Raw genomic sequence first — 21,854 nt, forward strand, 5'->3', positions numbered from 1 at the left:
TGATTTGATACTGACCATTGGATAGAGGGCACTATCATGACACGGCAATACTTTCTGCCTCAAGTTCATTTCCTCAAACCATCTACAAGCTTGCACTTCACTCGTGCTGATGAGGCAGTTCAGTTCAGCTCGGTAAATCTCTTTTAGTGGAAGCAAAAACACGGCTTGTTTCTTGTCTTTTGGCCAGGGAGTGGAGACATAACGGAGGCTTTAATCTGGCCTTCATCAACCTGTTCTCAGCTCTTTAAGCAGGGGAAGCCACTCGCAACTGGAGTCTCAGCAGCGGGTCTTGTCTCATCAGCACCCAATTAAAACCCCGGCGGCTGATCTACAAGCTGAGAAGGAGAGAGCAATCCCCTGCTGTGACACTTAGCAGGCCCCTGTGTACGCTCAATCTGTCTCCTCTCTCAGTGACCTGACAGACCACACACACACCACAGGCCAGGTTCACTGATATCCACAGTATCGCTCACCGACAGGCTACTAATTGTGTCACGTCGGCTTCATAAAAGCAAAGCTATCGGACGGGATCTGTCATAACATGCCCCATTATCAGTTCTGTACAGTATCGCTTTCGTAACACGGTACACCATAAGCATACTGAACAAACTCAGATTTGGCAGTAATGACAATATCAGATCAAATATATATCGCTGTAAAAGGTTGGCACAGTACTTAAGGGACATGGCGAAACATATTGTTCCCGGTTTTGACCACTGGCCAGTCAACCTGGTTCAGACCCAGTCTGGGGAACCAGAGGGCACGCCGCCTGCGGCTGCCCCCCCCTGTTCTTAAGGCCAGGCCGGGACGTACTGTGACAGAGGCAGGTGCTGCGGGCGCCCGGGCTGGCAGAGGGGCTCGCCAGCCCTGACAGTTTCCTGGCAGAGACCGGCCCTCTCAGACGCCGCGCTACACATGCGAGGGGGTAGGGCTGGGGGTAACAGAGAGTGGATCGCTGGGGAATAAGTGAGACGGCGTGTCTGTCTGCTTTGGCTCTACTTACACCCAAACAGGTGGCCATTGGTGGGGTGGGGGACGGGGGGACGGGGGGGGGGGAGACCTGCTCTCTCTGTGTTCATCCCAGGTCCATATGCTCTGAGGCCCAGGGTGAGCAACAGATTGGGCTTTGCAGCCTGCATTGGACTGAAATGTTAGATTCTTTCTTCTTTTTTTTAAGCAGCATGGTGGATTGCATTTTAAACACTGCTATAACCCAGGAAACGGTCTACTAAGCGTACAAACTATTTCTGGGGTCAGTACCAGTGAGGTCATTGTAGGCTATATAAAAGTGCTGTTACTTTACTAATATAACATATATATATATATATACAGTATATATATTAAAACATGAATTTATTAATAGTATTAACACTTGATGCAAACAATTGATGACATATCCGTCACTGTGCTGAACATACTGCTTGGCTAAGCACTGCCCCAATGTATTAATGCAGCAGGCTGTATTAGTGAAGACTCCTTGGTGTGGATCCCCCCTCCACCACTCTCAGGCGTGAGGTTAGTCTAGGGGTCAGCTAGCCCCCTCTGCTGTTCATGAAACAGGCCGAGGGGCTTTTCAAAGAGGTCATTCTTGAGGGCAGACAGGTTGATATCTAAAGCCTTTTCTTGTGGCTGCACAGAACTCCTCGGTCAATAAGTCTGACCTCACAGGGAGGTATCTTTCTTCTTCACTGATAAACGTTTACAGGTGAAGAAAGCCCTTTGAAAGACCACTTCAAAGACACTGCAGTGTAAATGACTGAAATCAGAAACCAAAATTGCTATGTTGTTGCAGTTTAAAAAATAGCAGAGGGGAAACATGTACAAATCAAATTAATTCCTCAGGTACATAACTATACAGTCACAAAAGCCTCAAGAGTGTAATATAAAAATAGATATACATAATCAAAACGTCTATATAGAGTTCTTCCAGGATGAATAGCTTTCATCCTGTACTGACTGCACTGCCACTCCGCTCCACACAGTCCAGGGCCCAGCCAGTCTCTGGGGGGGGGGGGGTTCACACTCAGCAGGCTACTGGCAGCACCCATACCCTGCTCCTGCTCCTGCTCCTGCTCCTGCCCCTGCTCCTGCTCCTGCTCCTGCTCCTGCCCCTGCCCCTGCTCCTGCTCCTGCTCCTGCTCCTGCTGCTGCCCCTGCTCCTGCTCCTGCTCCTGCTCCTGCTCCTGCTCCTGCTCCTGCTCCTGCCCCTGCACCTGCTGCTGCGGTCATGCAGTGGACTCGGAGCTCTGGGTAGTGATGACACTGACGGCGTTGTCAGGAAAGGCCTCCCTGGCCGCACGCATCCGACCGCGCGCCCCCTCAAAAAGGTCTGCAAAAAGGAGCACGAGCATGCGTGTTTACCGCTGGTTCACTGAAGGAAAGCACAATACAACTGCATGCCATGTGTGCGTGTTTTGAACTCCAATGCTACTACTGAAAAGCATCATTTTTTTTTAACAGAATGAAGCATGTTTGAGAATTCAAGACTGGGAGATGGACAGGTGTGAAACCAGCACCTGTTTTCTACATGCCGTTTTCTTAAAATATTGCTTGAAAATATTTTGGAGTTGTCATATCTCACCCATTATCTGCTGCACAGATTTCCGCTGACTGTAGCCCCCGAGCTGATCTTCGACAGTCTGTCTCCTCCTCCTCAACGTGTTTGCGTCAACAAAAGCCCTGAGGACAACACAGATCTCATCGTCTCTTTGTCACGCTTGATCGCACTGCATCACATTTAAAAGAAAAAACTAAAGACTAATGTGACTAATGTGCCTTCATTTCTTATCATATACATAAGATGGCTTTGTTTTCTTATGCCATGATATGTGCAGTGGAGGATGCAGGGAGATGCCTTACCTGGCCTGCTGGAGGCAGTAGAGAGTAAACGTTACACTCCCACTAGTCTCCGTGCGAAAGCCAAACCGACTCAATCGCTCTCCCTTTGCGACAAAAAAAAAAACCATCCAACGTGTAATTCAGTTTTGGTATTTGGTCAAAACCCGAACACACCTAATAGGGATACGGGACTCCAGCAAGGGGTTGGATTATGTAGTACTAATTAGCGGACTCTTTACCTTGAAAGTACTTGGTATTCGCACATAACTGTTATCCTCCAGTTCAGGGGACCCGCCGATGAAGAATCGCCTCAACTCTGCCACTGTGCCGTTCTGTACAGGTCTCCATGTCTCACAAGTCACACTGTGGTTGCCTTCGATGGGAGCATACACAGACAGACAGACACACAAGTGTTGATATATACAGGACACAGAACATAGACAGAGCAGGTTCACATTTACATTTACATTTAGTCATTTAGCAGACGCTTTTGTCCAAAGCGACGTACAAGGGAGAGAATATTCAAGCTACGAGCAATAGAACCTGGTGTAACAATAAATAAATACTACTTTACATTAGAAATATAACAAAATGAAATAAAGTCTCTCTGACTGAAAATGAACAGCCTAGCCACCAGACATTTGAGCACAGCTCCACAGCACCCATACCTGGGACAGAGGGTATGACCAGGTATCCATAGCCTTCAGTTCTGTAGCGCTGCCAGTAATCCAGGGAGAGAACCTTGAAGTAGAGAACAGGCCACTGGGGCAGAGACTCTGGGGGACACATTGAAAACGCCGAAAATGTTAAAAACGGTACTATTAATGTTTCCATGACAAATGCTGATAAACAGATAAGCTACTCCTGCTGTTGAAAGGACCTCACCCTCGCTCTCATCGTCCTTCCGGAAGAACGTCTCAAAGCTAAAAGGGTAGGAGAAGAAAGCCACGTTGTCCTGCAGGAAGACAACAAGGTCAGACATACAGAAAATGAAGCTCAAGTTGCTGTAGAGACGTGCGAGTTCACAGTAAGACTTGGGTTCCAGACCTTTCCCAGGGTGCGTGTCTGGCACGTCTGAGTGACCCCTGAGAGAGCTTCAAACGGCAGGCCGAACCAGTCTGAGGAGAAACAGTGAGGACCGCGGCTCAACACACAGTTACGTCACAAAACAACCGGGGAATAAGAGCATTCAGAGTCGTGAGTCACTTACTGTTTGGAAGGTCGAGGACAAAGTGGATGTAGAGGTTGTCGTATTCAAACCCTTTGGCTGAAACTGGGCATTATGTGGAGGACCAATCAAACAAGGACGCATCACCAGTATTAAACATATGGTGAATTTCCATTTGTTATGCATGTAACAGACAGTATTGGTCATTGCGAGGTTTGAGCGATCGTTTAATGCATGGTACTCTTTTTTAAATACTCACGGCATAGCAGACAGCAAACAGACAAAACATTTCGGTTTAAAGGAGCAATGTCTAGAAGCATCACTCACCAATCTCGCCATTTATAAGCAGCCGAAGTACTCCAATAGGAGGCTGAAACCAAACAAATAACACAGCATAGAAAAAAAAAATCATTATAAATTATAATTAATGAATATTAAAAGAATATTAAATATACATTTTAAAAAAATGAATTAGGGTTTGTTTTCTGCTCAGGACTATGCTGCCTGGAGAGGAACTATACATACCATTTCAAAGTCCGGTCCAACCAGGCTGTTGAGGTAATCTCTATGGCGAACATAAAGCTAGGGACATCAAAATGAAAGTGGGGAAAAAGAGCAGTTTGTTATACTTGAAGAACAAACAAACTCCCAATGGCATACTGCTACTCAAACAGAAGTACGTGTTTCGACCTGCCTGAAGACACCTGAATAAGACGAAGGGATTGTGGTATCTTCATCAAGCGTCTAGGTTATCTGCTATTGTCAACCAGGATAGAAATGTATCAAAAGGGCAGAAGAAAATGGGGGAAAGAGCAGAACAGAACAAGCGCTCAGTCTGCCCTGGTGTGTATCAGAGACTACTCACATCTTTGTCAGTCTGCCCGAGTATATATCGGCGACTACTCACATCTTTGTCAGTCTGCCAAAGTATATATCGGAGACTACTCACATCTTTGTCAGTCTGCCCGAGTATATATCGGCGACTACTCACATCTTTGTCAGTCTGCCAAAGTATATATCGGAGACTACTCACATCTTTTTCAGTCTGCCTAAGTATCGGAGACTACTCACATCTTTTTCAGTCTGCCTAAGTATATATCGGAGACTACTCACATCTTTTTTAGTCTGCCTAAGTATATATCGGAGACTACTCACATCTTTTTCAGTCTGCCCCAGTATATATCGGCGACTACTCACATCTTTGTCAGTCTGCCAAAGTATCGGAGACTACTCACATCTTTTTCAGTCTGCCTAAGTATATATCGGAGAATACTCACATCTTTGTACATGCGCAGCTCTCGATCCTTCTCCTCCACACTGATGCCCGGTGCGGCGTTCACTAGCGTCAGTCGCCACACCTCCTTCTTCTCCCCCTCCGTCTCCACCCTGGGAAACAATACAGTAATGGGAAATAATAATAAAATAAACCCTTGCGTCGTTTAAAGGTACAGTCTGCGATTCAGGTTCAGTTTTATGAGAGGTTGTTGATACTTGACCTCAATAGCCAATCAAATTAAACCCCTCCCTTCTGTGCTCCTGAAGCACTGTGTTGATTGGCTGGGATTGTTTATGGCTCGGTCTGAGCCACTATATAGGTTTCCCATTTACAGAGCTGGACAGAGTTTGTTTAGTGTGCAAACACTGAACAGACAGCTAGAGGACTATGAGGTACAATTTGCTAAATTTGACAAAAAAGCATATAGGATTAGAATCACGGACTGCACCTATGATGGATGACATGACGCAGTCTGTCTCTGTGGAAGCAGAATCTACAAGCAATGATTTTTTTTAAACTTTTCACAGCAGTTTTCCAGGTTGAATACATCAATGTCAGAACCAACGTGTCACTACTTATCAGTGAAATGACAAATGGTGAAGAGTGACAGAATGCATCTTGCCTGTAAGGCCCTTTGCTGTTGTTGAAGTCTGGTTTGATGGTGATAACTCCATTGCTGTCGGCTCTGATCGTGCAAAGTACATACTCGTTTTCTTTTAGACCCAACCTGTACGAAGAGAAATCGGTCAGACAGAACTCAAGACTGGTGCTCCTCTCCCAAGCATGCCAACACACAAATACAAGTACCCTGTGTAACTCACTAGTTCATACTCAATGTTAAAACACTATAGACAAAAATGAAACTGAAATGCAGACATTCTGGCTCCAGTCTTTTGGTTGCCTCCACAAGGCAGACTGATCCCCTTTTTTTGAGTTAAGCTTGGCAGCAGGAACTATTTAATTAACTATTTAATTAACTGTTTAATGAACTGTTTAGACATCACTTACTTCCCAGAGGGACCCAGGTCCCCCATGATGTGCATGGTCTGTACGGTGGTGTTAATAACATGGCTGTTCTTCACAAACTCTTCCGAGGGCTCCCAGGTTATTACCCGAGCTTTAGCCACACTGGCATCCCTACGGAGAACAAAACCAAACTCAAAACCACTCCCTTTATTTATAACACATATGTAAGCTTCAATTTAAGGACAAATAATATAATGTAATAATAATTATAATATAATATTATACTTATATATATTATACTGTGCCGCCACTGTAAATCTATACAGAGACAAAAGGACAGAACTTCTTGTTTGGGTCAGAAGCGATATTAATCACGAATGACCCAACTGCAACAATGTTATATGCTCATAACTAAATGCTGTGATATTCAGTATTTTCTATTCAGTGTTTTGTCTTCTATGCTGATGTTTGCACAGAGTGATGCTTACACAGTGCGTCTCTCCTGCTTGCGGTGTCTGATGTTTGCCATCCGTTCGGCTAGAAACGTAGGGGCAAATTTTGCCTGTATGATTGGGTTCTGAGAGTGCTGCAGAGACAACAACAACAACAACAACAACAACAACTTCAGAAGGCACGCACAGACTCTACGCATCATGGTGTTTTTTTCTTCTTCTTCAAATCTCAACATCCTCACCATTCATTTCAAATCTCAACAACAAATCTGTGTCTGAGCAGGTGGTTAACAACAGAGAAGCATGGTAAGGGACTGCACTTGTCTTTTGCAGAAATTCTCATATGACTGCAGTTGTGGGGTGTGTCATTGGTGGACAGGAGACTGAGTACAGGAACCTGGTGGACCGCTTTGTGGCATGGTGTGGGAACAACCACCTTCTCTTAAATGTGAGCAAGACAAATTAGATGATTGTCGATTTTAAGAGGACCAGGACTAAGCTGAACACTTTTTCCATCCTGGGAAAAGAGGTAGGGGTGGTAGAGAGGAAGATGGTGCATATTTTCTACCAGTCTGTTGTGGCAAGAGCAAATTTCTTCTCAGCCATCTGCTGGTGTACCAGCATCAGAGCCACCGACTCTAAAAAACTGAACAAACGGATAATGAAGGCTGGCTCTGTGCTGGGGACTGCACTACAGCCTCTACAGTTGGTTGTGTAAAGAACGTTGGTTGTGTAAAGAACATAATGGACAACTGTACACACCCCCTACACAACCTACTGGTCAGACAACAGAGTGTCTTCACTCAGAGGCTCCTTCAACTCCTTTGCAATAAGGTCCATTACAAGAGGTCATTCCTGCCCACCGCGATAGCCATCTATAATGACTCCCCTCTGAGCCGGAGAGGAGACTCCTCCTCTCAGTGGCAGCGCACAATGCACATTTAATTTGCACACGAATAGCAATATCTGGCCTTAAAGTTCAATTCTATTTGTATTCTATGTATATTGTGATTCTGTGTTCTGTCTTTTTACCTACGTCATTGTGTGTGTTTTTGTAAGTTATGAGTAAATATTGAATAAATAAATTGAAAACATTGCGAGTGAAAACAATGCTTCTTACCTCTTCCCAGTTTGTAAAGCGGTCAAAGTCTGTGTATGTGAAAATGCGGCGATTGCGCCTTCCTTTCCCTCGCTGTAGAGCCAGGATCTCAGTGTGATACTGCTTCTCCAGTGGAGTTTGGCAGCCTGTCTCTGACTGGTACAGATCCTCTTCATACTGCCATCAACACAACAACACAACACATCAAAATGACAAAACTCACTCACTCACAGACCTGGTGGTATTAAAATTGACATGTTATTTTTAGTCTGGGACAACTACAAGCCAATCCTTGAAGGAGTATATGTGGGTTACAACTCGACAGACAAAGCAACACAGTTTTCTCATTAGAAGACTTACCTGACTAAAGAGCTTTTCCTGCCAGCCGACAGCCAGCACCTCATCATCATCAGGACCTAGAAGCACATACATATTAAATTACCATTTTCATTTATTCGTGAGTTATGCTGGAACTAGTCACAGTTGGTATACTATGTTTTTTTTTTTTTTTTTTTTTTACCTGATCTTAACTGAGAGTTGAAGGTGTCAAGCTCGATTACTCCTCTCTCCTGCTGCGTCAACACCTGGTGCTGCAGATGTTGGGAGAGGACTGCTGTGGACGTCACACGTTGCACCCTCACCCTGTAAAACAGCCCATACTGAAGTCATAGGAGCGCACTGGTGTAATATTTACAGCTGATTTTAGATCATATGTAAACCTGAACAAGTATTAAGACATTTCACCAGTACCTAAGGTAACATGAATTCACCAGTTCACAAACTAGTAGTTAGTTAGCAAGCGGAAATTAATATGACGCCTACAAGCTACCACTCTACAAACTAGCCATAGATTTTCCAACATGAGCTATCCTAGGATAGGATAGCTGAGCCAGATACTAACTCCATGAAAATACTTAATTTAGTTAGCTTAGCTTGCTACAATTTGGCCTTGCAGACAAACGGGCATATTAGCAAGCTGGCTGGCAAAATGAAAGTTCAATATATTTATCGGATTAATAGCTAGTAAGTAGATGATACGAATCGTATGATAAAAAAGCGGAGAGAACTTGCCTTATCTTTAGATTTTTGATTGCATCTCGAGAACGATACACCGCCTCTCCGTTATCTGTACTCCAGCCACCATCCGCCATGAAGTGAAATGCTTTGGTACTTGCCTACCTAGCTACTTATTTAGCGTAAACAGATTAGAGTTAACAATAGAGTTAACAAATAACGTTAGCTAGTTAGCTAACGCTAGCTAGCGCATACAAATGGCCTGTTATGCAACGTCTTATCACACAAATCTGATGGGCACGTTCTTCTGCGAACATATCGGAGTGACGGAAAGTTAACGGCAATATTTAAAGCTGTGTTGTTCAATGTCTTGCCACATTAAAACTTTACATTTACGCATAGATGAGAGTCTGAGCTAGCTACCTAGGCAAAAATGGTGGCAAGGATGCACTGGCGTCCTGTTCCGTTGCATGGTAACGGTACGTTGATCAGCTTTTCTCCTTTTTGCAAATGTTCCCCGACACGACGGTGGGTGGCAGACGCGAGCTTCCAATTGTACTTCAGATTTGTACGCGTAAAGAACTAAATCAAGAAGAAGAATACACACATGCGAACTGTTTTCAAGGTTTTACAGCCGTCCGAGGCTACTGTATTTAGCTATCGACCTCGTTAAGTCACTCTTTTGCAGTAGTATGATTTGTGATGCGGTAGGTCTGAAGATTGTGTTGTGCCACACGATAATGTCGATGTCAGTCACTGATACGTAATGTATTGTGGTGCAAAGTTAGCTTAAATACATTGCCAAGCTAAGCTGGGGTGTTGATACAGGTAGCTAACTCACGATTTGACTCACTACGTTAGCTGGTTTAGGTTATGTGCTAGATCCGGAGATTTAATAATTAGATCATCAGTTTGATTTCATTTGCTAAACCCTTTGGCACGCTCAGTGACATTTCCCATTAGTTATTTGCTAGGTGTACTTTGTGCTCCTGTATGGATTAAAATTGAGTGTGTTTCGCATTAGCCGTCACATACTGCCAAAACCCTTAATATAAATTATAGGAAAAGCACAATAATATGAGTCTCAAGAGTCTCAACATGATGTTGAGGTTTATGCCTCTGCGGTCAGTCAGACCGTGTGATCCGTCTCAGGCCTTGAGAAATGGTTCTCAAATTGCACCATATCATTGTTCCAAAAGTCTTTCTTGGCCAGGTGACAGTGGATCCAAACCAGCTGTGAAATTGCAGCCCAGTGCATTTAGCGGTGCTAGTCTCCGCAGCAGGGCTAAAGTCTCTTCAGAGTGGGAAGACGACCCTGAACACTCTGTTGTTCCTCGCAAGCTTCGTAGTAAAGTGACTCGCAAAATATCCCCTGAGCTCCATACTCTCAGTTTTGACGACATTCCTGAGGGGAATCAGAAGGCACTCCGGACTCCCAAAGAGGATAAAACATTGGTCACGAATAAACGGGATGATGTGGTGTTTGGATTGTCTCCATGCCTACTGGCCCTCACACAGGGCCGGAGAAAGGTGTCCAGGCTCTTTGTCAAGGATGGTGAAGATCAGCAGAGGGATGCTGTGCGGAAGGTGTGTGAGGAGGCTATGAAACGTGACGTTCAGATCAAATGGGTCCAAAAGAGAGACCTGGACAAAATCTCCAATGGACGCGTCCATCAGGGCATTTGCCTGCAGGCTAGCCCTTTGCAGTACCTCAGAGAGTGGTCAGGGAAACCTAAAAAGACTGCGCATCGCAATCAAATCCCACTCTGGCTGGTTCTTGACGGAATTCAAGACCCAATGAACCTGGGTGCTATTCTCCGCTCTGCTTATTTTCTCGGTGTGGATAGAATTGCAAGCAGCCTTCAAAACAGGTACTATATGCTATATCTAATGATGTATGTGATTATTGACCGACTGTCAGGAAGTATGTTAACATATGTTCTCTATTTGACACTAGCTGTCCCCTTACACCTGTCGTAAGCAAGGCCAGCTCCGGGGTAATGGAGGTTGTGGAAATCTATGGCTATGATGACTTGGAAGACATGATCAAGGTGACCTTTCTCCCTAACACAGTTGTGTTCGTGTCCAAGTGACTTCAGTACTTCAGAGTTGCTACATTGTGCTTAATTGCAGTTTGGCTCCAGGCTATTTGCGAGCAGGTCCATTGTTTGTATGGGCACTGAAACACGTGTTATATGTTGGATGTAAGCTGTTACATGTTATATGTTGACATTACTAACACGGCCTCTTCCCTGCAGGTAAAAAAGGAACAAGGATGGCAAGTTGTAGGCACAGTAGGCATAGAGGAAGAGAGCTCTGATGTTCCGACTGTAAAATGCTCAGATTTCCGGATGCTAAAACCTACACTGTTACTGATGGGTGAGCTCTCACTACACCAACATTTAAAAAGTACATTGTGGTGTCATAATAATCACGATCATTTTTGCATCAAAACTTGCAATACAGTTTTAAGTGATTTCCGTTGGGCGGTGTGAGAACTTGAGGTTTGATGTTGGTGTTGGTACGCTGGTGTTGTCTCTTAGGTGGAGAAGGTTCTGGGCTGTCCACAGCTCTGCGGGCTCTCTGTGACGCGCTGCTCACCATCCCTCCCCGCCGAGACCTCTACCCAGGCGTGGAGTCACTCAACGTATCCGTGGCAACAGGTACTGAACCAGGACTTGAACCAAAATGTGCTGAAATGCATTTCTAATGAATATTTATCTGTAATGGATGTAACAGTAGTATTAGTCTGAACAGTTGAATTGTGTGCTTACACTTGTAGTCAAAACCTGCTATTTGTGGTGTAGGTATGTACATTTGTACAGAAAATCTACCTGGTAATGTTTATGAGAGACTCGTCAGTAGTGATAAAACGATACTCTTTTAAGACAACTTGCTCCTCACTGCCTAGCTTGATGTAGGCATTCAGTGTTCAGTGTGGTCTAAAAAAACACCTAGAGATTTGTTTAAGTCAGGAGTGTCACTGATGAGCCCAGACATTATATGACATTAAAAACGATGAGACCAGCTTCTAGGGCAATATCAACTGAAAACTAAGGGTTGCTGCACTTGGCTGATAGTGACTTTTGTGGTTTTGTGTGACTCCCTGTACATCAAACTTGTCGTATCCTGCAGGGAGAGAAGACGCGTCATTTTGCTTAGAAGAAGAAGTATTCATAGCGAGATTTTGCCCAGGATCATACCAATTTATACTCCTGCTAAAGGGATTGAATTGAGGCATCGATTCAAACCACATATTATTTGGCTTGTCTTCAGTGCCTCGTTTTCTCTCCTTACATAATGCATTCCCCACAGCGTGACGTAAATCTAGTAGGGAATTCTAGCAGGCCAGCCAATTCCCAAATGAGGATTTACAGATATTTCTCAGTGTTAAATGAGTTCACCATGCTATAGGCTGCAGAGACAGTGTTATTGACTGCCAGTATCGAGTGTATTCATTTGACTTTTCTAATTGATGTACTTACTTAAGCCCCTTACTTTGAACTGTGGTAGCACTGTGGGATTAGTAAGTCTTTTTAAGTCATAATATATTTTCCCCTCACTTTGTTTTGGTTCCTGCTAGGCATCCTCTTGCACTCTCTCCTCACACCACCTCCACCTCCACCGAGGGGCCGGCGGTGACTGGTGTTTGCTTTGGACGAGCTCCCAGTCTACTACCAGGCTAGAAGAACATCGCTCTGATTGCCATCCAGTGCACCTGGAAGTTCCCCACTGTATCGGAAGTGTCAAGACTATTAATGTCCTGCTGCTTGTGATGGAGCAGTCAGCATGTCTGTTTAGTATGAAATCCCACGACGGAGTGTTACATTCTAGTCATGTGTGAAAAGCTAATTATTGTTCATTGAAAGTCTACACATTGACTATTAAATCATTTTGTGTGTGTGCTTATTTGGGTATATGATGGTTTTTCTTTCGTATGTTACTGGAGGTAGCATAATTACAGCAGATAGACAAGGCTAACATATTAGACCTGAGGAGGTGCTGTTGAAACCCTGGACAGGCTTTCTCTCCTCAGCCCCTCTGTCTGCCCTGAGGTAGGCCCTCACCTCTATGGCTCTTGTGTGCCTGTCTGTCCAGTGGCTGTTTGGAGGTCAGAGGTCAAGGTCTGTGGGTTCAGCAGGGCACTACTGCAGCTCGAAATGAAGAGTTTTGCTGATTTAACTGATGTATCCCTTTAATGGCTTATGCCTGATTTACTAGACAGCTTTCTTATTTATCAATAAACGTGTAGTCCTTGTTCCTAGCGAAAGGTAGTTCGTATTTGAGTTCAACAGCTAATCAAATACACCCCTCCCTTCCGTGCTCCTGAAGCATCCTTCGGAGCATGACCGCCCCTTGTTGTTGATTGGCTGGAATAGTATATGGCTCAAACCTAGCCACTTTGGTTATCTCCTATTAGAGAGCAAGGACTGTGTACGAACACCACAGTTTTGAGTGCCCCCACTGGACGGACAGCTAGAGGAACATGGAGGGGAATTTAGTTGAATTTGACAAAAAGTGTTATGGATCATAATCAAGGACTGCTCCTTTACGTGCGGATTGTTTGGAAAACACTTGAATAGAGTGGCTGCTCTGACAAATGCTTTGGGTCACCAACCATCATATTTGCCTTTTGGGGTAGTCAGTGAGTTATCACATTTACATTGTGTCACTGTTCAGTACCAACAGTGTCTGGGAATATTCCCCAGAATGCATTGTGACTGATGCAGTCCCACTCCTCCCCTGACTGTAAATCTGTGCTGTTTAATCAGGTTTGTGCTGCAGGAAACATGAGCAGTGTTGTTAGCTATGGGGTCCTTTGTTTCCTCTTGAATTCATTTTTTTTCTTTCCGGTCCCACTTTTCCTTTTCCACACCTTCCTTGTTACTTCATTCTGGAAGAATACCAGTAGATGGCAGTCTATCTCAGTAGTGCCATGCACCGCGTGTGTAAAGGTCTCTTGTCATGGAGGACTCTTTTAACGCCTCTTCCTTCACACACACAGTGGATGTGTGTGGTTTGGGTTTTTTTTTTTTTTTTTGGGAAGTGAGAGGGTAGGTGTGTGGGGTGGTCAGGTGACGGGATGGTTTATGATTAAACTAAAACGGACCCCGTTTGCGACCCAGCGGAGGGCGCGGCAGGGCAATTAAGCCTCTAATACCCTGAGCCATTAGACCTCTCTGTCTGTGCGAGCTGCCTCAGGGCACAGGCCTGCAATGGGACATTAGAGGAGATGGTTAATGTAATGACCCATTCTATGATTTTTACCATAGAAAAATGATTTGCAGTGTTGAGACAGCAACGGCCATACCGGGATCAGTCAGAAGAACGTTGCCTGTCCTGTCAAAGAGCTCTCTTATCGTTTGGCTGAGACATAGTCAACAGATTAAAGTGTCAAATGCAGAGAATACTCTACTTGCTTAGCTGTGTCAGGGGTTGGATACTCCCGGTGAAGGCATATTTATTTTCTTTCTCTGTCAGTTTTGTTTTCCTTGTGGTGAGGGGTTCCTTCAATTGCATCAGCTTGGTACCTCATCTAGGCACCTGTCACCGGCGGTTCCTTTCTATTGACACTATTTTCTGAGAACCAAAAGAAAAAAAACAACAAACATTTCCCATCTGCCTGCCATTTCTTTTCCTTCTTCCACTTCCACTTCCTTTCTACTTTGCTTTATCAGCTTTGAAGGCTTTTTGCATTTTCTGCTATTTGAATTTTTTCTTTCAATTTTTTTCCCTCCTCCTCAGTTGAGATTGACAGAAGCCTCTCCCTCCCGGGAGAACTCCATTAATCTGTTTAATATGCCCGTGAAACACTGAGGCAGGGGAAGCCGCCGGTGCACTAATGGAAAGCCACGGCGCTAGAGGCAGCCTTGCATATCTGACAGCCACAAAGGTGAGGAGGGGAGGGGACGGGAGGATGGTGGTGGTGGTGGTGGTGGTGGTGGTTGGGGGGAAGGAGAAGGGGTGTAAAAGGCTGATCGCCTGTGTGTGTGTGTGTGTGTGTGTGTGTGTGTGTGAAGGTGTTACTAAGCATGCACAACAGCATTGAGGGTCAATGTCCTCCCATTGCATAGCCTGACTACGGCATCATATATGCTGGACAAATGCTTAAGCATGCTAAAGGGTCCTGCACTGGCTATACAATAGATATCAGGATCTTGAGTAGCAACATTTGGATTTGGATCATTTTTTCCCTCTGTATAGTTCTTTGTGGCTGAATAGGAATCACACCATGTTTCCTTACTGGTAGAGAGAAGTAATACACTATGAACAGAAGACTAAAATCAATAAGAAATGTGTACATCATATGCACTCTCATGTCCATGCCCAGGTTAAGCTTTTCCACAATCCTGCCCCCACTATGTGTGGACCAGCCAGGGAAACGTGACGCTACTGATGCATGGTGGCTAATGTTACTGAAATTAGCACAGAGGAGTGATTGAGGATGAAGAAGGAAGCGCCTCTCTCTCCCTCCTTCCCTCCCTCCCCCTCCATCATATTCATTTTCCCTGTGCTAAATGATGCGACTCGCTCTCACAAATGAAAATTCTTCATAAATTTTATATGACAGTGTTTTAGTTCATTACGGCTGGTGAGTTATTAGCTAATTTGCTCAGTGAAATTCCCAGGCAGTTTGACTGAGCTGCAATGTCACGTGTGAGTTAAATGTGGTGAGTTGACAAGGGCAGTATTTCAATTAAATGTATTTGAAAATGCATATTTCAATTAGATTTTAAGCATAACTTTGTCTTTCGCAGTAATACAATGACGGCGAGCTGGTGGACAATCATAATATACTGTTTCAAGATATATGTCAGGATAAATGTATATACGTATGTTTTGGAGAAATGCAATCCCAAAAGCTGTAACTGCTTTAGCGACATCATTGTTACACACTCTGATGCCTTATATAACACATACGTCAACAGTGCTTTCAGATAGAACAAAATGGTAAAAAGTGTTAACAGTTAGATTTCTAGCAATGTCTAATATTGAAATGATAATGATGTGCCCATGGCCCAGTGTTGGTGCTACTCAACACACCAAAAAAAAAAAAGCAGCCATTTACACAGGAAAATACTGCACATTCTGTCTACAGCCGTTTTCTTGTTAAGTGTGCATTTGGTGTTTCAACAGACAGATATGTTATTTGAATGAGATCAGTTGGAGTATGCATCTGTCCATCCTTGGTGATAGTCTGCAGTCTCGCGCTCGAGGAGGAGTTTCTGAATCGGCAGCTTGACTGGAGTGAGAGCCATTGACACACAGAGAGAGAGAGGACGAGGCTCATCATCATTGACCCTCAAGCTCACTCCAAAATGGAGAATGGAATGAAGAGTTGAGTTGAGTTTTTCGTTATTTCTTTTCAACCCATTCTCCAGGTGGAAAAATGTCAGATTATGGACTCTTTAGAAATGGTGATGTTGACTTGGTCAAGCTTCTGCATCAGTGACCACCCTCCACCGAGGGCTGATGACTCGACACATCCTGACTGTGTAGTAGTGCATTATCTGCTTTCATGACTGCAAATAGAAGAGTTGGATTACTGAGGGAATAATAAATGGTTGAGGAATTGAGCGTAGCATATACCTATGCAATCATGGCGAATGAATTTGAATTTCTGGTGATTTTACAAATCCTGTCAAGTCCTAAAGCGGTGTATTGGATGGGATCAGGTCTCACTGATGCTCCAGTGTGGGCATGTTTTCAGGTTGTTGCAGGAAATTGCAACCTGGGGAATCCACTTGGCATGGAGCACTGGAGGAGATGGCAGAGTCTCCTGGCTTCCCTCCCTCCTCTGTCTGTCTGTCTCTCTCTCTCTCTCTCTCTCTCTCTCTCTCTCTCTCTAGTTCTCTGTTATACATGTTTATGTGGTGGTATTCTGTCATCTGTCTTCTAATATTCAGTTCATATTTTGGATATTTTTTCAGAAACACAATATTTTCTTATGCCCTCAGTGACGATGGTCTTAAATCTTGTTTATTTTTTGTCGTTAACTCTGAAACAGACAAGGAGTGCATACTATATGTCTATATTTAGCTTATATTTTCACTCAGTGTGTGTGTGTGTGTGTGTGTGTGTGTGTGTGTGTGTGTGTGTGTGTGTTTGTGTGTGTGTGTGAGTGTGTGTGTGTGTGTGTGTGTGTGTGTGTGTGTGTGTGTGTGTGTGTGTGTGTGTGTGTGTGTGTGTGTGTGTGTGAGTGTGTGTGTGTGTGTGTGTGTGTGTGTGTGTGTGTGTGTGCGCCTGCATGCTCATAAAGGGGGTGGTTTGTGGAGGGGTGGGGGGGTGGTGAAGGGGTTATCTGGTGGGTGCATGAGCCGGTGAGACGATAATGTAGCATGACACATCTGAAATGAGATCCCGGTTGCCATGGCAAAGAGACAGAAGGGGACAGTCCTTCAAGACGCCCCTATAAAACTAACTGTAAATGATGTTTGGCCGGTATTAAGATCATATCCTCAATCAGTGGCTACTGTTGTTAATCCCTATAAAGCAGATATGGCTGCAGTTCTCTTTCACTCAACAGTATCAAATTAATTCACAGTTATATATTTATCTCAGGTTGCCTGTTGACACCTTCAATTTTTCTTGTGATATGAATAAATTGACTATGAAAAAAACTGTACAAAATGATACCCTGGTCACCACTCACTGTTTAGTGTTTGTTGTCGGTGTAACCACAATTTTGATAGGCTCAACCTGTGATCATAAAACCTATCTGCATTATGGCACACACCTTGTTCCTGTTTGTGAAACCTGAGCAGACCATGATGGTTGGAGATTTCCTGACCAGTCTGGTTTATGCTAATGCACTCCGCCTCCACTGCTTTGTTTCCCAGCTTAGGTATCAACAAACTCATGAGCTGGCAGAAATATTGTCTTTGTAATATTCAGTAATAACAATAACAGTAATAATCTTTGTAATATTCAGTAATAACAATAACAGTAATAATCTTTGTAATATTCAGTAATAACAGTAACACTAGTCATTTGTGGTTGGCTCTTGTACTGTAATACAAATTTCTATGGCAATGATTACGTATGTGGCTGACCAATGACCAAGACAAATAAACTGTAGTCATAGCAGCGGGTTAAGTGTAGACTGTAGATGGCAGAAGCTGAACCCTGCCAAATTAGGAGTTGTGAGTTTAGTAAGCAAAAACACATGGATGCATCAAGTTTAAATGTGCAAAATACAGCAACGCTCCAACCTTAACACGTCTGTGTAAGCCACTCCCTTCCTTGGGAACCACGTATACCTTTCACTCACCCAACCGATATATTCTGCATCAACCCAGGGGGGCATCGGAGTTATCTGAGTGACACGGATTCTGACCGGATGCCATCGCCCTTTGTGACTAATACGAGTGGCTGCCTAATCTGAATCAATCTGAGGAAAGGCCCTGTATCCTGCCTGCCTGTTTCAGATAGGACTGCTCAGACAGGAAGCAGCAAGTGGATTTCAGAATTCAGACTGGATTTCAGTTTGATTAGCCCAATTTACATTACGTTCTAAATATGACATCTTTATGGGGATTTGTTCTGTAGCAGCAGACATTGAGGATTACCAAATGCTTGGTCCCCTTCATGACTAGTAGATCAGATGCCATCGCCCGGATGCCATCGCCCTTAGTGGCAAATACGAGTGGCTGCCTAATCTGAATCAATCTGCTGCACTTTACAGTTAAATGATCTCTAATTGGCAGCCGCCGGCTCATTAATGGTTCCATGATATGCTGGCCGTTACTGGGCACCGCAGGAGAACCGCTCTGTCTGTGACTCACAGCACTCCATTATGTTCCATTCATCCCAATAAATCATTTGTTTGGTTTTGTTTGGTTTTGTTTGGTTTGGTTTGGTTCTGTAGAGTGGGCTGAAGCTGTACAAGCCCAAGAGTGTGATCAAGAGCAGGTGATTGGGCAGAAGGATTGCAAATATTGAATGTGTTATTGTATTGTTATTGTTATATGTAACCATTATATGCAATAATGTATGCTCCCCTTCATGAATGCCATACGTGAGGAATTGTTGTTGCTCTGACTTGGTGGCATTGAGGAGGGCAGGGTGTCTTACGGAGTGAGAAGACAAATAAACAGATGTGGCGGAGAGGCTTCATAAATACGGTGAAATGAGAAGCTGAACCCAAGACTGAAAGATTTGAATGAACCCAGGTAGAGGCGAGAACAAAAGGCTGAGGAGGAGGGAGGAGAGAGTGCAGTCTCTCTTTCTCTGGCAGCCGTGGAGAGGGAGGCCTTGCGATGAGGGGCAAGGGGACATTTATCATTATTGGTCCTCACCCCCTATCCCAGCCTCGCCCTGACATCCCCTCCTCTCCTGACATAAATCATGATTCCCCCGTAATAGTTCCCCTCCCTGCCATGCTGGGGAAGAGCGTGCTGCCGCATCGATTTTCAGCCCCCCCCCCCCGACCACCCCACCCCCACCCCCTTTCCCTTTGCACTTGCTCGCCCCTCTCCCTCTCTCGCTCTCTCCACTCTCTCTCTTTCTCCCTTTCTCTCATTTTTTCCCTCTCTCTCACTTGCGCCCTCTCCCCTGTTTCTCTCTCTTTCTCCCTCTCGCTCACACACACACACACGTAGATGCTCTCTCTCTTATGTGCTCTATCACACTCTCTCTCTCTCTCTCTCTTCCTCTCTTTCTCCCTCTCTCTACCTCTTTGTCTTAGCCACGTGCTGATGCAATGGAACATAACTGACATGAAATTCACAAGACACTAAATAATTTCTCTCTCTTTATTGATTTATGAGAGCTTGAGGAACGTAAAGGAGCACTAACAATATTTATACCATAGACTGTGTGGATGTATGTCCTCTATTGATTTGAGTGTGAAGCATGCTTAATGGGAATCTGTGGTGGAAATCATAAACAGATCAAAAAAGGCCTCAGTCTTAAATGTAGATCAATGAAGTACAGACATTAACCTTACTGTGGACCCTTGGTGTTTTAGAAGTCCCCGTTGACAAATATAGAAGCAATTAGTCCCAGCAGTCTTACCTGCTGAGATACCCTCAGTTCACTAGCCTAGCAAGTAAGTGCATTTTTAACTAGCTTCCTGGCTGACTGCTGTGGGAATTTTACCAATTATCTGACTTGTGAGGAATTACTGAAAAAAAGAAGCAGTATGATACTGGAATAATTTTTCTCTTCCAGCCATTCCTGTGTGTATGGGTGTGTGCGTGTCCGTGTGTGTGTGTGTGTGTGTGTGTGTGAGAGAGTCAGTGTGTGTTCATTTGTGTGTAAGTTTGTGTTTCTCTCTCTCTTCCCCTATAGATGCAGAGATGTCCTTGACAGTGGTCCCCCCCCCCCCCTAAAACTTAAACCCAGACAAGATATTCTAGAGCACCCTCTGCAAATACCTGGTAGGATGGATGATCCCTGCAGATAGGGAGGCTGGCCATAGCCTGGGCGCGAGCAGAGTGTGATGGGGTTTTTAATACAGAGAGGTGGTGGTGGTGGTGGTGGTGGTGGTGGTGGTGGTGGGGTGATGAGGATGCTCAGCCCCAATTATTATGCATCCTGCCTGGTCCAGCCTCATACACAGCAGAGGTGCGAAGGGCTAATGGCCTTGGACGGCGGCGGCGGCTCCCCCGGTCTAATTATAGGGACAGATTGGCTCCCACAGAGGCCACAGACACAGGCAGGCAGGGGGAGGACACTGTACGAGGCCACTCTGGGCTCCTGCGGGTCAGGCTGAAGGAAGAGAGTCAAAAAAGGAGAGAGAGAGAGAAAGATGAAGAGAGACTTGCATGTGTGTGCACTGGAGGCAGACAACAATCCATTTTCTCACCCGTTTGTTGTTGGTATACAAGTGTGTGTGTGTGTGTTACACAGGATAGGATAACGTGCGCCGTTTGCTACTTCTCTCTGTCTGCAAGAAAGATCCGTAACCAAGACTGCTGCGTGAACCTAAATGTGTTCCTGTGATGACCTACGGATCTAGACACGTTCTTCCTCATGCATCCATTCAAACGAGTGTTTTTAGGAGTTATCTCAAATTATAGCGGATCCTGTGTAATTGTTTGTGTGTAATTTCTAACAATAGTAAGAAATAATCAAATTAGACCTTTGCAACGTTCTAATCAGATCTTTATCACTACTCAAAAACAATTCACTAATGGATGAGTGATTAAAAGTTCTGAATAATTAATTTCACACATTTCTGTAATTAGATATAAATATTTTATGCACTTGCTGGAGGCAAATACGTGGATACATTGTCTCAACATCTTGATTAATCGGTTTCAATTAAGTCACTATATTTCTATTGGTTATCATTACCAACTTTTTATATTTAGGATTCTATCTATAAATCTGAGCTAAACATCATCATTCCGGCAGACTAAGATTCATCAAATGGAGACACACTTAATGCAATGTAGTTAGCTTATGAGTTCCTGCCCCCGGCCCTCTCACCTTTTGACCTTGTGGTTTGCCTTGCCGTCGCACTGTGAGACTGTGAGGTGGAGAGAGTTTGTCCTATTTAGTTCCGACTGAAACCATGTGCACAGCCTTTCCATGTGTGACATGTGACATTCAGCACCGGCACCCCTGAAACGTCACAGAAATACAAACCTCATTGATTACTGTCACTTCTCTACCATGTGCCGGGGAAATGCGGTCGCTGGTGTTAATAAGGTCTTGTTCTATGTTATTACATACTTTAGAAATGTTTCTGACACACACACACACACACACACACACACACACAGACACACACACACACACACACACACACACAAACACACGCATACAGACACACATACACAAACAGGGATTTTTTTTGGGCTCCGGGTTTAAGCCATGTCTGCTCAAATGTGAGTAATGTTTCCTCTCAAAGTCCTCCGTTGTAAATGGAGTGCCATTTTGCTCTGTGGCAGCACCAGGCCCTCGTATTGATTTGCTCTCATCATTGAATCTCTCCAGCCGCCCTGATTTACGAGGGCCTGTTATTTTTACATTAGCCATCAAGTCTGTCTTCAGCGGCCGGGGGTCAGCCCAAACTAGAATGGCCCTTTGTGC

The 21,854-nt window shown here is 44.4% G+C and overlaps 2 protein-coding genes across 2 annotated transcripts; one reads left to right on the plus strand and one right to left on the minus strand.

Annotated features, from left to right (window-relative positions):
• Nucleotides 1-2,159: 2,159 nt before the first annotated feature.
• On the minus strand, nt 2,160-9,418 carry mks1 (MKS transition zone complex subunit 1). The gene is made up of 18 exons (XM_031572561.2): nt 8,871-9,418; nt 8,320-8,441; nt 8,160-8,215; nt 7,821-7,976; nt 6,737-6,834; nt 6,291-6,419; nt 5,905-6,009; nt 5,284-5,392; nt 4,532-4,588; nt 4,334-4,376; nt 4,049-4,111; nt 3,886-3,956; nt 3,724-3,793; nt 3,507-3,614; nt 3,078-3,211; nt 2,860-2,942; nt 2,582-2,679; nt 2,160-2,329 (listed from the first exon to the last, which is right to left on the minus strand). The coding sequence occupies exons 1-18, from the start codon at nt 8,948-8,950 to the stop codon at nt 2,226-2,228; spliced, it is 1,686 nt and encodes a 561-aa protein (XP_031428421.1). The 5' UTR covers nt 8,951-9,418; the 3' UTR covers nt 2,160-2,225.
• Nucleotides 9,419-9,828: 410 nt separating this feature from the next.
• Nucleotides 9,829-13,077, plus strand: mrm1 (mitochondrial rRNA methyltransferase 1 homolog (S. cerevisiae)). The gene is made up of 5 exons (XM_012834819.3): nt 9,829-10,684; nt 10,771-10,864; nt 11,072-11,192; nt 11,357-11,476; nt 12,397-13,077. Exons 1-5 carry the CDS (start codon nt 9,891-9,893, stop codon nt 12,453-12,455), a joined length of 1,188 nt encoding a protein of 395 aa, XP_012690273.2. The 5' UTR covers nt 9,829-9,890; the 3' UTR covers nt 12,456-13,077.
• The last annotated feature ends 8,777 nt before the right edge of the window (nt 13,078-21,854 follow it).

Source organism: Clupea harengus, chromosome 8 (assembly GCF_900700415.2).
Source record: "Clupea harengus chromosome 8, Ch_v2.0.2, whole genome shotgun sequence".
Taxonomy (NCBI): Eukaryota; Metazoa; Chordata; class Actinopteri; order Clupeiformes; family Clupeidae; genus Clupea; species Clupea harengus.

What these genes read in the sequence shown, in the direction of transcription:
- mks1 (XM_031572561.2), bottom strand. Translation starts at nt 8,950, where the DNA reads ATGGCGGATGGTGGCTGGAGTACAGATAACGGAGAGGCGGTGTATCGT. An exon ending in AGACACGCACCCTGGGAAAG is followed by an intron (nt 3,794 to 3,885) that starts GTCTGGAACCCA and finishes GTCTTCCTGCAG; the next exon opens with GACAACGTGGCTTTCTTCTC. An exon ending in GAATACCAAGTACTTTCAAG is followed by an intron (nt 2,943 to 3,077) that starts GTAAAGAGTCCG and finishes TTTGTCGCAAAG; the next exon opens with GGAGAGCGATTGAGTCGGTT.
- mrm1 (XM_012834819.3), top strand. Translation starts at nt 9,891, where the DNA reads ATGAGTCTCAAGAGTCTCAACATGATGTTGAGGTTTATGCCTCTGCGG. An exon ending in ACTTGGAAGACATGATCAAG is followed by an intron (nt 10,865 to 11,071) that starts GTGACCTTTCTC and finishes TCTTCCCTGCAG; the next exon opens with GTAAAAAAGGAACAAGGATG. An exon ending in CAACGTATCCGTGGCAACAG is followed by an intron (nt 11,477 to 12,396) that starts GTACTGAACCAG and finishes GGTTCCTGCTAG; the next exon opens with GCATCCTCTTGCACTCTCTC.